The sequence below is a fragment of the Oryctolagus cuniculus genome, chromosome 2 (assembly GCF_964237555.1).
Source record: "Oryctolagus cuniculus chromosome 2, mOryCun1.1, whole genome shotgun sequence".
In the NCBI taxonomy this organism is placed as follows: Eukaryota; Metazoa; Chordata; class Mammalia; order Lagomorpha; family Leporidae; genus Oryctolagus; species Oryctolagus cuniculus.
In genome coordinates, this window is record NC_091433.1 from 193217340 (window position 1) to 193232948 (window position 15609).

Below are 15609 nucleotides of genomic sequence, written 5' to 3' on the forward strand. Positions count from 1 at the left end.
CGCTCTGAGCTCCCGCGTCCAGGTTGGGGTCGGAGGGGAGCCGGGCCTGTGCTGAGGCCTCCAGGTAGTCTGCGCACTGCTGCGCGCCAGCTCCGCTCAGCTTCGACACACGCCGCTTGTGCCTTGTTCTCCAGTTAAAATTGGAAGTGATAGGATTACGAGCACGAGTAAGTTAGCGTGCAGGACTGTGTATACACAGCGCTTCCTGCCATTGCGCCTTTTAGTATGAATTAAAGACGGACATAAGCAGACGTGTGCATGCACCGGAAGTGCACCTAGGGGCGTGCGCGTGCTCACTTCATCTGCGTAACCTCACGATGTTTCTCTTTGGAAACGTTCCGAAAGAGCTTCTGCAGCGCGGCTGTCAGTGTAGACGTCATGGCTATCAGTGTAGACGTCACGATTGTTCTTCTGTTAAGGTACTGGAGATGCGGACTGCAGAGAACCAGGTGGTGCCGGAAGACCCACGGTTCCTGGGCGAGAACGCGGGCGGCGCCGGCGCCCACAGCGAGCCCGCCCGGCGCGCCTCGCACACGGAGCTGCCGCACACGGAGCTTTCCAGCCAGGCTCCCTACACGCTGAACTTCAGCTTCGAGGAGCTGAACACCCTGGGCCTGGACGAGGGGGCCCCGCGCCACGGGCATCTGAGCTGGCAGGTGGGACCCCCGGGCGCATCTCCCGTGACGGGGCACGCGGCCGCTGTGTGTCGCTGAGGACGCCTGGCTGCGGCTTCACGCCCCTGCAGAGGCGCGGGGGCGCCTGCGTGTCGGGACGGGGCAGCTTGCAAGGCAGGAGAGAGGGCGTTTCTCAGGTTGCTAGGAGCCGTGACAGCAAGGCAGCAGGGCGTGGCATGGAGAGTAACAGGGACTTGGCTGTGGCAGTTAGGGGTGCAAGGTCAACTTCCGCCTTGCTCTTTTCCCGGGGAGTCGTTACGACTTGGCTGAGGGGCCAGGGCTGTGGCTCAGCAGGTTAAAGCCGCGGCCTGCAGCACCGACATCCCCTACAGGCGCCAGTGCCAGTCTCGGCTGCTTCTCTTCTGGCCCAGCCCCCCTGCTGATGCACCTGGGAAGGCAGTGGAGGAGGCCCAAGTGCTTGGGCCCCTGCATCCACGCGGGAGACCTGGACGAGGCTCCTCGCTCCTGGCTTTGGTCTGGCTCCGCCCTGGGTTGTTGTGGCCATTTGGGGAGTGAACCAGTGGATGGAAGACCTCTCTCTCTCTGTCTCTCCTTCTCTAACTCTGCCTCTCTAACAAATCAATCAATCAAAAAATAAAAAAAAAAGACTGGGCTGAGACGTGTTTGCTGGAGAACATGGTGTATGTTCTGCTGAGCGGCATCCTTTGGCATTGCAGTGCGTACACACTCTGCCTGTGTTTTTGTGAGATTTATCGTACTTATCTGAAAGGCAGAGTGGTGGAGAGAGGGAGACACACACACACACAGATTCCATCCCCTGGTTCACTCCCCAGATGGTTGCAGGGCTGGGCCAGGCTGATGCCAGGAGCCTAGCGCTATCTGGGTCTGCTGCCTGGGTGGCAGGGGGCCAAGGACTCTGGCCACGCACTGCCCCCTCCCAGGTGCATTAGCAGGGAGCTGGCTGGAATAGCAGCGCGACTCCGCCATGGATGCGGTGTAGCAAGGGGCTGAACCCGCTGCCGCACGCAGGTCCCACACGGGATCGCGGAAGAGGAGGGACAGGTTTGGAGAAGCAGAAGTGAGAGATGCATGAGGAGGAGCCGGGGAGAAGAGGGGAAGCAGCAGGCCAGGGCCCCGGAGAGCAGCGGGGGTCGTGGTGGGGGCAGCCCCGGGGCTCGGCCGCTGTGGGGGTGCTGGGCTTGCTGGTGGAGACGCTCTGTGTCGTTTCCTGGAGTTGAGGAGCCTCAACTTGGGATACAATGCCTCCTGGCACGTAAGCTCAGTGTGGCCTCGCCCTCTCTGTCTCTCGGAAGCCCTCGGCCTGCCCTGTGTGGCCCCGACAGCTGCTCCCGGACTTGTCTTCCCCCAGGCCCCCCACGCCCCTCCTGAGAACTGCCGTGTTCACGGCGTTAGGGGTGGAGACTGAGACACTGCTGAGCGCTCGTTCCTGTGTTTCAGGACAAGCAAACTGCGTGTTAATGAAATAACATTTTTATGAAAAATGACTACAAAGGGGCTTGAGATAATTTGTGGGAAGATGGAATTAGAAGCACGTGCTCATTTTCCATGAATTGTTTGAATTCCTCTCATGTTTTTCCCGGTGGTGAAACTCACAGGAGCACTGTGGTTTGGCGTGTCTCTTCCACGCCTGGCTGCAGAGCTGACGACCGCATGCGTGCCGTGTGCGTGCCACGTGTGTGCCGCGTGCGTGCCGTGTGTGTGCCGCGTGCGTGCCGCGTGTGTGCCGCATGCGTGCCGTGTGTGTGCCGCGTGTGTGCTGCATGCGTGCCGCGTGCGTGCCGCGTGGCCCTGGACATCCCTGGGCCCCTGGGTGGGCGGGGTTGAAAGGCAGACCCCACGCTGGCGTCCTTAGGGGGTGCTCCCAAGCTGCATGTGAGAACAGTGGTGCCAATGGGCCGGCCAGGCGGGGACGACTCAGGGACTTGGACACTTTCGTCTGGCAGAAGGGGCACGCTGCTTGCCTCTGTGTCTTCGTCTTGGCTTTTGCTCCAGCCAGGAGCCCCTTCCGGGTCTCCCATGCAGGTGCAGGGGCCCAAGGACTGGGCCATCCTCCACTGCTTTCCCAGGCCACAGCAGAGAGCTGGATTGGAAGTGGAGCAGCTGGGACTCAAACCAGCGCCCATATAGGATGCCGGCACTGCAGGCGGTGGCTTTACCTGCTATGCCACAGTGTCGGCCCCTCTTAAACTCCTTTGATACTCTTTCTTCCATTTCTCCCTTCCGTACTTTTTACTCCCCATGTGTTAGGTCTTCTGGATCTACAGCAACTTTAATCTTAAAACGTCACGTTGGAGCTTACCCTTTTGAAAACACTGCCTCTCTGTCTCCCGGGCTGACTCCGGCCGCGGCCTCTGCCGCTGTTCTCCGAGCGCTGGCTCTTGGCTGCTGCGTTCCCTGATAAACGCCTGGCTTGCCCGGTGACGTTTCTCGGTGCATTTTCTTCCTTCTGACCAAAGTCTGAGAGACACTCTCTTCACATAAATTGAGAGAGGTCCCTACACTGATGGCTTGTGCTTTGTGTTTGAGCTGTCTTACATCTCCTCTTCCAAGAGGAATTTATTCATTTTCTCAACAAACCTGATTTTTGCCTTAAATAAAAGTTAAAAATTTAAAGTTATAAAAACAAATGCTTGGCTGGCGCCGTGGCTCACTAGGCTAATCCTCTGCCTGCGGCGCCAGCACCCTGGGTTCTAGTCCAGGTCGGGGCGCCGGATTCTGTCCCGGTTGCTCCTCTTCCAGTCCAGCTCTCTGCTGTGGCCCGGGAGGGCAGTGGAGGATGGCCCAAGTGCTTGGGCCCTGCACCCCATGGAAGACCAGGAGAAGCACCTGGCTCCTGGCTTCAGATCGGCGCAGCACCAGCCGTAGCGGCCATTTGGGGGGTGAACCAATGGAAGGAAGACCTTTCTCTCTATCTGTCTCTCTCACTGTCTAACTCTGCCTGTAAAAAAAAAAAATGCTCAGGGTCTTTGTTAATGTAGCCTTTATACTTTTAAACATTAGCAATAAAATAGTTTTAAAATGGACATAAAGCTTTCTAATAGAATTACTCATGAGTTCACAGCTTTTATTAAAGTGTCATCCAGAATTCTTGTGAGAGAATTTGGTATTCAATGACTTTTGAGACTGTTTACGTGTATTTCCAAGCTGACGCTCACTGTCTTTTCCTGCTCATCTGAGTTCTGAGAGTGTTTTATCTCCCTTTCCTTCGCAGTCACAAACTCGCAGAACTCCGAGTCTTTCGAGTCTCAACTCCCAGGATTCCAGTATCGAAATTTCGAAGCTCACTGACAAGGTGCAGGCTGAGTATAGAGATGCCTACCGAGAGTACATCGCTCAGATGTCCCAGCTGGAGGGGGGCCCGGGGTCCGCCACGCTGAGCGGCAGGTCGTCCCCCCATAGCACCTACTACCTGGGGCAGAGCTCCTCGGGCGGCTCCATCCATTCTAATCTCGAGCAAGACAAGGGGAAGGAGAGCGAGCCGAAGCAGGAGGACGGGAGGAAGGCGTTCCTAATGAAGAGGGGCGATGTCCTGGACCACTCCTCCTCGGGGGTGTCCACCAGCGACGCCTCGCCCCTGGACCCCATCACGGAGGAGGACGAGAAGTCCGACCAGTCGGGCAGTAAGCTGCTCCCGGGCAGGAAGCCCTGCGAGAGGCCCAGTCTCTTCCAGACCGATCTGAAGCTCAAGGGCAGCGGGCTGCGCTACCAGAAGCTGCCGAGCGACGAAGACGAGTCGGGGCCGGAGGAGTCGGACAAGACCCCGCTGCTCCGGGACGACAAGGAGGGGGGCGTGGCGGGCAAGGCGGAGCGCGCGGCCAAGTCGCCGGAGCACGGCGCCGAGCCGATCCGCACCTTCATTAAGGCGAAGGAGTACTTGTCGGACGCCCTCCTGGACAAGAAGGACTCGTCCGACTCGGGCGTGCGGTCCAGCGAGAGCTCCCCCAGCCACTCCCTGCACAACGAGGCGGCCGACGAGGCCCAGCTGGAGAAGGCGAACCTCATCGAGCTGGAGGACGACGGCCGCGGCGCGGCTCGCGGGCTGCCGCACAGCTTGAGCGGGCTCCCAGAGCCCGCGCTGGCCCGCATGTCCATATGCTCGGAAGACAAGAAGAGCCCTTCCGAGTGCAGCTTGCTGGCCAGCAGCCCGGAAGAGAGCTGGCCCACGTGCCAGAAGGCCTACAACCTGAACCGCACGCCCAGCACCGTGACCCTGAACAACAACAGCGCCCCGGCCAACAGAGCCAACCAGAATTTCGATGAAATGGAGGGGATGCGGGAGACCCCTCAGGTCATCTTGAGGCCGAGTTCCGGCCCCCACCCCACCGCCATGCAGAATGAAAATCTAAAGAGCATGGCGCATAAGCGCGGCCAGCGTTCCAGCTACGCGAGGCTCTCCAAGGAGTCCTCGGAGCTGCACGCGGCCGCCCCTTCTGAGAGCACAGGCTTCGGAGAGGAACGGGAGAGCATCCTCTAGGGGCGGCAGCAGTGGCGCCCCTCACCCTCCCGACAGCATCGCCCTGCGCCTCCATGCGCGCAGCACTTCCCCCTGTAGTACCCTTCACCCCAGATGACGCGCGCAGGACTTTGGTGAGAGGGACCTGCGCAGAGCAGGCGTGGCAATGAGGCGTCCTAACGAGGAGCCGCCCACCTCCCTGCTCTCCCTGGACCTCCCTGACCCCCAGCCCAGGCAACGGAGATGAGACGGATCGCACGTGCTGCTCCATCCGCCCCAGAAAAGCAGTCCCCAGGCGCCCGTTTTGTAGAACACGCGATTGTCATTGGTAGAAGCCAGGGCGTGGAGCAAGTGGGAGGGGTTTAATCTAGGTCAGAATTCGCGGGTTCTGCCGCAGCCCAGAACCTAGAGGCGCTCGCTCGCTCCACGGAGAACCAGCGTTGTAGGTAACAGACACGTTGCTTACCGAAGAGGTTTTACATTTCGAGTAAGGAATGGGCAGAGTGCTTTTAAAGCCGGATAAGGGAGTGAGTCAGCAGTACCGGAGGCGGGTGCCCGGGCCCCAGGAGCTGTCAGGAGGGCAGGTGGGAGCGGGGCGTAGCGTCCGCTTCCCTGGATTCTCTTCCCTGCCAGTCCCGGCCTGGCTGCCCGCGCGTTCGCCGGTGCCCGGCGAGCCCCGGTGCCTCCTGCAACCTTCTCCAGGGGTGTGCGAGTTCTGGTTCCAGAGTCCAGGAGACGGGCGCTGTGCTAATAGGCGCTAATGCTTGTGGGCCTGGGCGACTGGGGTACTTCCGTCCCGAAGGTCAGGGAGCACTGGTGAATGACAAGGACATAGGAAAAGCCCGAATCCTTGCTTCCATGCCCGCTTGTCTTCTGTCTGTCCTGGGTCAGCACGTTCACGCTGGGGGAGGAGCCTGAGGAAGGAAATGCCTTCTAAAAGGGGCTGTAAACATCAAACAAAGCAAGAGTAGCAACAAGATCAAACTGACGTAACCACGACTTCGTTTAGCATTCGTTTGTTTAGCGTTAGCAGAGTTAAGATGATGATCACATTCAGTAGCGTGAGGACTGGAAGCTTCCCGGCCGTCACGCACTGAAAATTGTTGTCGTTTTAGTGTAGCTCGTCTGCGTGGAGTGGACTCCGGCAGTGTGCGCTGAGCCCCAGGAGTGCAGGCCGTGGCGTCACCGCGGCGCGGCACCTGGGGTTAGCGCTCCGTGGCCGCGGCTGTCCCGTGATGGATTTTTGTTGGTGTGCTGATTAAATTATTTGCTTGGCCAGCCACTGTGGGTGCCCTTTTGTGTTTCATTGTCTGCATGTTTGAGTGGAATTTAGCATTTTAATAATATGTTTATTTTGCACGATTTTCAACAAATGTTTAATTTAAAAAGGCAGTATGTTATAGACGTACATGGAAGTGTTAGCATTTTAATATTTATAGTGTTCATTAGTTTGCGGTATTGTGTAATTCCTGACTCTCTCAAAGGCAGTATTTTGTTCCTTTTCAGATGTGTGGTTGCAGGGTAATGTCATTGGAGAGTATTCTTTATACTGTTTGTGGAATTAATACTAAAGCATTACATGTACAAACAGACTTAGGAAATAATAAAACAATGCATGCTATTCTGACTCATGGATTTTTATTTACTACAGCGATGACAGACCTGTTGCCTTGCGTGCTGTGGGGTCGTAGGTCTGAGGCGCACGGACAGCTGTGTAGTTGGCAGACGGCTCTGAGCTACCCTGTGGCCCTTCTGAGAGAAGGTGGCTCCGGAGGCCAGGGTCCGCCTGGTGCTTTGGGGACACTTGCTGGTGCCCAGCGACACTGTGCAGTGTCTCCGGCCGCAGGCTCGGGGATCCGGGTCCTTGGGGGATATCCACTTATTACGGGGAGGTTCTGGGGAAGTCTGCTTTTCTCGTACTGACACAGAAACCGCCAAAGCAGATGGGTTACTGAGTCACACCATCATCCCTTCGAGTGTGTCAGGGATGTGTCTTGGTGTCTATTTATAATAGAGCTTACTCCCAGATACGCAGAAGCCTGCTTTGAGCTGGGAGGAGTCCAAACCCTCGGACCTTCCCCGAAGCCAGCGGCGTCTGGCGGGTCGTTCCCTTTGTCCACCGGGAGTAGTGCCATCTGGCAGCAGAGGCCGCAGGGGTGTGGGGGCCGAGCCCGCTCCACGGTGCTGGGGGTCGAAGGCTCGTCCGTCCTGCTCGGGGACGCTCGTGCATTGGGAGCGGAACCGACATCTTCCAGAGTGAAAGGAGAATTTGTCTCCATGCTGTTTCACTTGCGTGTTTTATTTATATAGTGGTCAGAAACACTTTGATTGCCCAGCTAAGGAATTTGGGATACTTACTTGCTACTGTTCTTACCCTAAGTTGGGAACCTCTTAGATCATTTCATGCTGTAGTGCTGTAGTAAAATAGATTCGTAATCATTTTTGTCTTAAATACTAACCATTAGGAAATTTCTTCCCAAATGAAAAAAATTTTTTTTTCTGGCTACAGTACTAAACTTAAAGGCTTTAAGACCATGTAACTTTTGGCTACACCAGGGATTCTCAGCCTATTTGGAAGTCCTGCCGAGTTTAGGAAGCCCTGAATTCCTGGTAGCCCCTGCGTGCATGGCGGGGACTACCAGGACCAGGGGGCTGGGGGCCCCCTTCCCGTCCTCGAGGTTGGAGGGAAGTGGCGATAAGTGCGCTTCCTTGGCGGCACCTGAGCAGACGGAGCCTGAGCCGGGATGCTGCTTGGCATGGCAGAGGGCGGAGTCGGGGGTGCCGCTGGCCGGACCCCCGGAAGGCTCGCATTGCTGGTTCCCAGGCTGTGGTCCGCCCCGCCCCGCCCCGCCCCGCCCCCGAGTTCTGAGCGAGCCGCGATGATGGCGATGATGGCCGCGATGATGGCCGCGCATCGAAGCGTGGGGGTTGATGCCACGGAGTCTGCCCTGGACGGTTCTTTAACGGCTCCTCGCTTCACAAAGGCTGAGAATCCCTGGTTGAGACAGGTTACGTAGAGAATCTGAAATCCGATGTAATTGTGAACCCTTTCGTGCCTAGGGAGAAAACGCTGCCTTTGAGATAGATAGAGCGTCCGAGGAGCCAGTGTAAACTGAGGTATGTAAAAACTTGGTTTTCCCGATCAATGAGTTGTAAGGCAGCTGTTGGAGAACAGTCCCCGTCAATGAGAGAATTAGCATTCTTCGCGCCTGGGCACACGGAGATGAGTAAGAAGCATCTCCAGTGACTGCCCGCAGCGGCCGCTGTGTGCCCCCCAGTGACTGCCCGCAGCGCCCGCTGTGTGCCCCCCAGTGACTGCCCGCAGCAGCCCGCTGTGTGCCCCCAGTGACTGCCCGCAGCACCCGCTGTGTGCCCCCAGTGACTGCCCGCAGCGCCTGCTGTGTGCCCCCAGTGACTGCCCGCAGCGCCCGCTGTGTGCCCCCAGTGACTGCCCGCAGCGCCCGCTGTGTGGACCCCAGTGACTGCCCGCAGCGCCCGCTGTGTGGACCCCAGTGACTGCCCGCAGCGCCCACTGTGTGCCTCCCAGTGACTGCCCGCAGCGCCCACTGTGTGCCCCCCAGTGACTGCCCGCAGCGCCCGCTGTGTGCCCCCCAGTGACTGCCCGCAGTGCCCGCTGTGTGGACCCCAGTGACTGCCCGCAGCGCCCGCTGTGTGCCCCCCAGTGACTGCCCGCAGCGCCCGCTGTGTGCCCCCCAGTGACTGCCCGCAGCGCCCGCTGTGTGCCCCCCAGTGACTGCCCGCAGCGCCCGCTGTGTGCCCCCCAGTGACTGCCCGCAGCGCCCACTGTGTGCCCCCCAGTGACTGCCCACTGTGTGCCCCCAGTGACTGCCCGCAGCGCCCGCTGTGTGCCCCCCAGTGACTGCCCGCAGCGCCCGCTGTGTGGACCCCAGTGACTGCCCGCAGCGCCCGCTGTGTGGACCCCAGTGACTGCCCGCAGCGCCCGCTGTGTGCCCCGTGGTGGAGGGTGTGGGGACAGCGAGGAGCGCGCCCAGGCTTGGCTGGGGCTGCCGGGAGTCCGCTGTGCCGGGGTGAAAGGGCTCGCTCTGGTGGCCGGAGGGTGACACCGTCCTGCGTTTCCAACACAGGGAGGTACTGTGGGGACAGAAACGTCTAAGAACAGCGGGGCTGCTCGAGACGGCTGTGTCCCTGTAAGTTCACGTGAACCCGAAGCGTCCCAGGTGGAAAATGCAGCCAGTCGCCCAAGGTCAGCAGCGCGGCGCTCGGTGGGGAGCCGGGGTCCCCCGGTGACGGCTGAGGGTCCTGGGGCGCACTGCAGGCCGCGGGAGGGCCACACTCAGCTGCAGGGCTAGGTTCTGCCTGCGCGTTGCCTTTGCACTGTGTGCAGCCCACGCTGAGGCGGACACCGGCTGTGTTTGCAAACTGCTAGGAGGGCTCCCGGAGTCCGGAGCTGACGAGCGAGCAGAGCCCAAGCCCAGCTGGCACAGCCTGGCCTGGTGGTGGTGTGGAGGGCAGGCGGCGAAGCACAGAATGCCAAGTCAAACCACATGATCGGGGCTTGAATAAATGAAATTTCTACCTTTGGAAAGAATGCGGAATGATAGGCTCTGTGTTAGTCAAATTAAGGAGCTGCCTGGAACAAGTGGGCTAGTTTTGATTGGCCGATAGTTTGCAACCGTAACATGTTTTATACTGACCTCCCTCGTTTTCTTTCAAGGCTTCCGGGCTGTGGATCTTGGTACCCGGCCCATGACCCGCCCCACCTGCCTTTCTCATTCTTCCGCCAGTTGGGTCCACTGCTCGCGGGCCGGCTGCCCACCAAACCCAGGGGTGGAGACGCCCCCGGGTGTGCCGCCGGCTGCAGAGACCCGGGCGCCCCCGCCCCTTTGATTCGTTCCCCGCCGTCGTAGGATCTAAGTTAGCGGAATGACGCGTTCCGGCGTGGTATCTCGGGCCGAAGCCCACACTTGCAGCGTGTGAGCGAGCTGCACGGTCTGGCCGTTCTCGGAGGCCGTCAGATGTCGGGGAGGAGCAGCCCAGTCCCTGCGCGTGCGCCTTTTAGCTGGCTTGGAATGTGTGGACGCTGTAGTTTCTACTTAATGCAAATTCAGCTCTTATTTTGAAGGAGATTATTTTCCTCTTGGGTTTCTGGGCTTTTCCGGGGTTCCGTTCCGCCGTTTTGCGTCTGAAGTGGCTTAGGTCGTTGGAGCACGAACTCCCGACCCGGCCGGGCCACGGGCGGCTGCAGGACAGTTCCCGCACTTGTGGACACGTGGACAGGACAGAGACGTGCGCGTGCCACAGCCTTGTGACCCCTCGCGCTGTCAGCGAGCGGGGGCGTGGCCCACAGACCCGGCGGCTCAGGAGCCATGCGTACGTGGCGCCTGGTGCCTGGCTCCTTTCAGGGAATGGGCCCGCCTTTCTCCCACAGCCCCGGGGCTGGAGGGCTGCAGCCGCCGGGGCAGGCGGCCACGCGAGCCCGTGTCGGTCCCGAGTTCACATGGTCCAACACTGCGTTTGACTTTGGGGTACGGAGACCATCTTTATGCGGAGCTGGGGCCAGCGTGTTTTCTCTGAGCTGCAGATCCTGACGCACCATCGCAGTGAGAATGTTTAGTGCTAGGTCCATCACAGGCAGTCCCAGATGTAGCTTCCCTATCTACGGCTCAGTTTCTCCACTTGCAGTTAGGTTCCGTATTATTCTTGAAGCCCACCCCTCGGGGGTCTCCACCACGCCCTGTGCCAGGCAGACCGCTCTGGTCGGGTCTGGCCTGGACTAAGCACGTTGTGCTGGGTGTGTGCTACACGAGCGGGCCGTTCTGTATGATGCTAAGGCAGGCTCGCCGCTGGGACAACAGGCCCCAGTCTCTGACCTCCCGCCTTAGACGCTTGCTTGTTGGCGCTGCCGTGTCTGTTACTGAAGTTCATACAGAGGCTCAGGGGCGGGCTACAGGGGCCTCCGGCCCGCGCTCGGCCTGTGGTCAGCTCCTAGGAGAGGACGGGGAGACCTGGGCTGCGCGCACAGTGCCTTCCCCCACATCCCACCGGCGGCCCCAGGCTGGGAGGAAGGGGGCGGGGAGCGCCCTCTGGTGGCTGCCGGCGGGGAGGCAGCTGTCTTCCTCGGGCTCAGAGGAGCCTCCGGGCACCTGCTGCAGGGAAGATGCGGAGCCTCTGGTCCAGGTCCCCCGGGAAGCTGAGCAGGCTGCGGGGGACATGAGCGAGGCCAGGACCACGAGAGTCGCGTGTCCCAGCTCCTCTAGAACCCCTTTCTCCAAACACGCTCAGACCTTCCGGCCCACCCAGAACCTGCTGACCCCCAAGGTCTGATAGGAATACAAAATCAACACCGACACAGCCTCCCATGCCCCTGGCTGCCCCTGCCCCCCAAGAGGAGCCCCTGCCCCCCCAGGAGGAGCCCCTGTTCCCCAGGAGGAGTCCCTGTCCCCCAGGAGGAGCCCCTGTCCCAGGAGGAGTCCCTGTCCCAGGAGGAGTCCCTGTCCCCCAGGAGGAGCCCCTGTTCCCCAGGAGGATTCCCTGTCCCCCAGGAGGAGTCCCTGTCCCCCAGGAGGAGCCCCTGTTCCCCAGGAGGAGCCCCTGTCCCCCAGGAGGAGCCCCTGCCCCAGGAGGAGTCCCTGTCCCAGGAGGAGCCCCTGTCCCAGGAGGAGTCCCTGTCCCAGGAGGAGCCCCTGTCCCAGGAGGAGTCCCTGTCCCAGGAGGAGTCCCTGCCCCCCAGGAGGAGCCCCTGTCCCCCAGGAGGAGTCCCTGTCCCAGGAGGAGTCCCTGTCCCAGGAGGAGCCCCTGTCCCAGGAGGAGTCCCTGTCCCAGGAGGAGCCCCTGTCCCAGGAGGAGTCCCTGTCCCAGGAGGAGTCCCTGTCCCAGGAGGAGCCCCTGTCCCAGGAGGAGTCCCTGCCCCCCAGGAGGAGCCCCTGTCCCCCAGGAGGAGCCCCTGTCCCCCAGGAGGAGCCCCTGTCCCAGGAGAAGCCCCTGTCCCAGGAGGAGCCCCTGTTTCCCAGGAGGAGTCCCTGTCCCCCAGGAGGAGCCCCTGTCCTAGGAGGAGCCCCTGTCCCAGGAGGAGTCCCTGTCCCCCAGGAGGAGCCCCTGTCCCCCAGGAGGAGTCCCTGTCCCCCAGGAGGAGCCCCTGCCCCAGGAGGAGTCCCTGTCCCAGGAGGAGCCCCTGTCCCAGGAGGAGCCCCTGTCCCAGGAGGAGTCCCTGTCCCAGGAGGAGCCCCTGTCCCAGGAGAAGCCCCTGTCCCAGGAGGAGCCCCTGTTTCCCAGGAGGAGTCCCTGTCCCCCAGGAGGAGCCCCTGTCCTAGGAGGAGCCCCTGTCCCAGGAGGAGTCCCTGTCCCAGGAGGAGCCCCTGTCCCAGGAGAAGCCCCTGTCCCAGGAGGAGCCCCTGTCCCCCAGGAGGAGCCCCTGTCCTAGGAGGAGCCCCTGTCCCAGGAGGAGTCCCTGCCCCCCAGGAGGAGCCCCTGTCCCCCAGGAGGAGTCCCTGTCCCCCAGGAGGAGCCCCTGTCCCAGGAGGAGTCCCTGTCCCAGGAGGAGCCCCTGTCCCAGGAGGAGTCCCTGTCCCAGGAGGAGTCCCTGTCCCAGGAGGAGTCCCTGCCCCCCAGGAGGAGCCCCTGTCCCCCAGGAGGAGTCCCTGTCCCAGGAGGAGTCCCTGTCCCAGGAGGAGCCCCTGTCCCAGGAGGAGTCCCTGTCCCAGGAGGAGTCCCTGTCCCAGGAGGAGTCCCTGCCCCCCAGGAGGAGTCCCTGCCCCCCAGGAGGAGCCCCTGTCCCAGGAGGAGTCCCTGTCCCAGGAGGAGTCCCTGTCCCAGGAGGAGTCCCTGTCCCAGGAGGAGTCCCTGCCCCCCAGGAGGAGCCCCTGTCCCCCAGGAGGAGTCCCTGCCCCAGGAGGAGCCCCTGTCCCCCAGGAGGAGCCCCTGTCCCCCAGGAGGAGCCCCTGTCCCAGGAGGAGCCCCTGTCCCAGGAGGAGCCCCTGCCCCAGGAGGAGTCCCTGTCCCAGGAGGAGCCCCTGTCCCAGGAGGAGTCCCTGTCCCCCAGGAGGAGCCCCTGTCCCAGGAGGAGCCCCTGTCCCAGGAGGAGCCCCTGTCCCAGGAGGAGTCCCTGTCCCCCAGGAGGAGCCCCTGTCCCCCAGGAGGAGTCCCTGTCCCCCAGGAGGAGCCCCTGTCCCAGGATGAGTCCCTGTCCCCCCCTGGAGGAGCCCCTGTCCCCCAGGAGGAGCCCCTGTCCCCCAGGAGGAGCCCCTGTCCTAGGAGGAGTCCCTGTCCCCCAGGAGGAGCCCCTGTCCCCCAGGAGGAGCCCCTGTCCCAGGAGGAGCCCCTGTCCCCCAGGAGGAGCCCCTGTCCTAGGAGGAGCCCCTGTCCCAGGAGGAGCCCCTGTCCCAGGAGGAGTCCCTGTCCCCCAGGAGGAGCCCCTGTCCCAGGAGGAGCCCCTGTCCCAGGAGGAGCCCCTGTCCCCCAGGAGGAGCCCCTGTCCCCCAGGAGGAGTCCCTGTCCCCCAGGAGGAGCCCCTGTCCCAGGAGGAGTCCCTGTCCCCCAGGAGGAGCCCCTGCCCCAGGAGGAGCCCCTGTCCCCCAGGAGGAGCCCCTGTCCCAGGAGGAGTCCCTGTCCCAGGAGGAGCCCCTGTCCCCCAGGAGGAGCCCCTGTCCCAGGAGGAGTCCCTGTCCCCCAGGAGGAGTCCCTGTCCCCCAGGAGGAGCCCCTGTCCCAGGAGGAGTCCCTGTCCCAGGAGGAGTCCCTGTCCCAGGAGGAGTCCCTGCCCCCCAGGAGGAGCCCCTGTCCCAGGAGGAGCCCCTGTCCCAGGAGGAGTCCCTGTCCCAGGAGGAGTCCCTGTCCCCCAGGAGGAGTCCCTGTCCCAGGAGGAGCCCCTGTCCCCCAGGAGGAGCCCCTGTCCCCAGGAGGAGCCCCTGCCCCCCAGGAGGAGCCCCTGTCCCAGGAGGAGCCCCTGTCCCCAGGAGGAGCCCCTGTCCCCAGGAGGAGTCCCTGTCCCAGGAGGAGTCCCTGTCCCAGGAGGAGTCCCTGTCCCCCAGGAGGAGCCCCTGCCCCAGGAGGAGCCCCTGTCCCCCAGGAGGAGCCCCTGTCCCAGGAGGAGTCCCTGTCCCAGGAGGAGCCCCTGTCCCCCAGGAGGAGCCCCTGTCCCAGGAGGAGTCCCTGTCCCCCAGGAGGAGTCCCTGTCCCCCAGGAGGAGCCCCTGTCCCAGGAGGAGTCCCTGCCCCCCAGGAGGAGCCCCTGTCCCAGGAGGAGCCCCTGTCCCAGGAGGAGTCCCTGTCCCAGGAGGAGTCCCTGTCCCCCAGGAGGAGTCCCTGTCCCAGGAGGAGCCCCTGTCCCCCAGGAGGAGCCCCTGTCCCAGGAGGAGCCCCTGTCCCAGGAGGAGTCCCTGTCCCCAGGAGGAGCCCCTGCCCCCCAGGAGGAGCCCCTGTCCCAGGAGGAGTCCCTGTCCCAGGAGGAGCCCCTGTCCCCCAGGAGGAGCCCCTGTCCCAGGAGGAGTCCCTGTCCCAGGAGGAGTCCCTGTCCCCCAGGAGGAGCCCCTGTCCCAGGAGGAGTCCCTGTCCCCCAGGAGGAGTCCCTGTCCCAGGAGGAGTCCCTGTCCCCCAGGAGGAGTCCCTGTCCCAGGAGGAGCCCCTGTCCCCCAGGAGGAGCCCCTGTCCCAGGAGGAGTCCCTGTCCCAGGAGGAGCCCCTGTCCCCCAGGAGGAGTCCCTGCCCCCCAGGAGGAGCCCCTGTCCCCCAGGAGGAGCCCCTGTCCCAGGAGGAGTCCCTGTCCCAGGAGGAGCCCCTGTCCCAGGAGGAGCCCCTGTCCCAGGAGGAGTCCCTGTCCCAGGAGGAGCCCCTGCCCCAGGAGGAGTCCCTGTCCCAGGAGGAGTCCCTGTCCCAGGAGGAGTCCCTGTCCCCCAGGAGGAGCCCCTGTCCCAGGAGGAGTCCCTGTCCCAGGAGGAGCCCCTGTCCCCCAGGAGGAGCCCCTGTCCCAGGAGGAGTCCCTGTCCCCCCCTGGAGGAGTCCCTGTCCCCCAGGAGGAGTCCCTGCCCCCCAGGAGGAGTCCCTGTCCCAGGAGGAGCCCCTGCCCCCCAGGAGGAGCCCTTGCCCTCAGGAGGATCCCCTGTCCTAGGAGGAGCCCCTGTCCCAGGAGGAAGCAGTGACAGCTGTGGGAGAGGCTGGGCAGTCCAGTCCGGGACCCTCAGGACAGCGGGGCAGTACACCGTACATCTGCGTCCGCGTCTGGGAGAGACTCCTCTGCCGGGGTGGGCCAGCTCCCAGTTTGCTCCGATCGGGACTTCTCGGTTCTAAGGTGCACTTCTAGCCCGTTTCACAGACTTACCTGGAAGTAGAACACATCCAAAACCTGTCGGCCCAGACGGGTGCTGTACAAAGGTGGGCGTAAGGTTGAGCTGGTGATCAGCCTTCAAGGCGAGTGACCTCGAATGAGACACTCGGCCTCGGCTGCACAGGCTTGCTCGGGGCCATGGGTGAGATGGACCCCGGGCGCACCTCCCCAGGCCCCTGGGGCTCAGCCTGGACACTGCTCGG

At 62.5% G+C, this 15609-nt stretch overlaps 1 protein-coding gene across 9 annotated transcripts in view; it reads left to right on the top strand.

Moving 5' to 3' along the window:
• Positions 1 to 15609, top strand: part of KIDINS220 (kinase D interacting substrate 220) — a 125397-nt gene that overhangs the window by 94097 nt on the left and 15691 nt on the right. For 6 of the 9 annotated variants that reach the window (XM_008249999.4, XM_008250001.4, XM_008250002.4 and 3 more), the window contains 2 exons: positions 420 to 656; positions 3868 to 6730. In XM_008249999.4, coding sequence (XP_008248221.2) covers positions 420 to 656; positions 3868 to 5130 — 1500 coding nt within the window. In that variant the 3' untranslated portion in view covers positions 5131 to 6730. Of the gene's footprint in view, positions 1 to 419; positions 657 to 3867; positions 6731 to 8169; positions 8227 to 9215; positions 9335 to 15609 lie in introns of those variants that run through there. The other 3 variants (XR_007914407.2, XM_070069470.1, XR_007914409.2) reach the window with 3 other exon arrangements.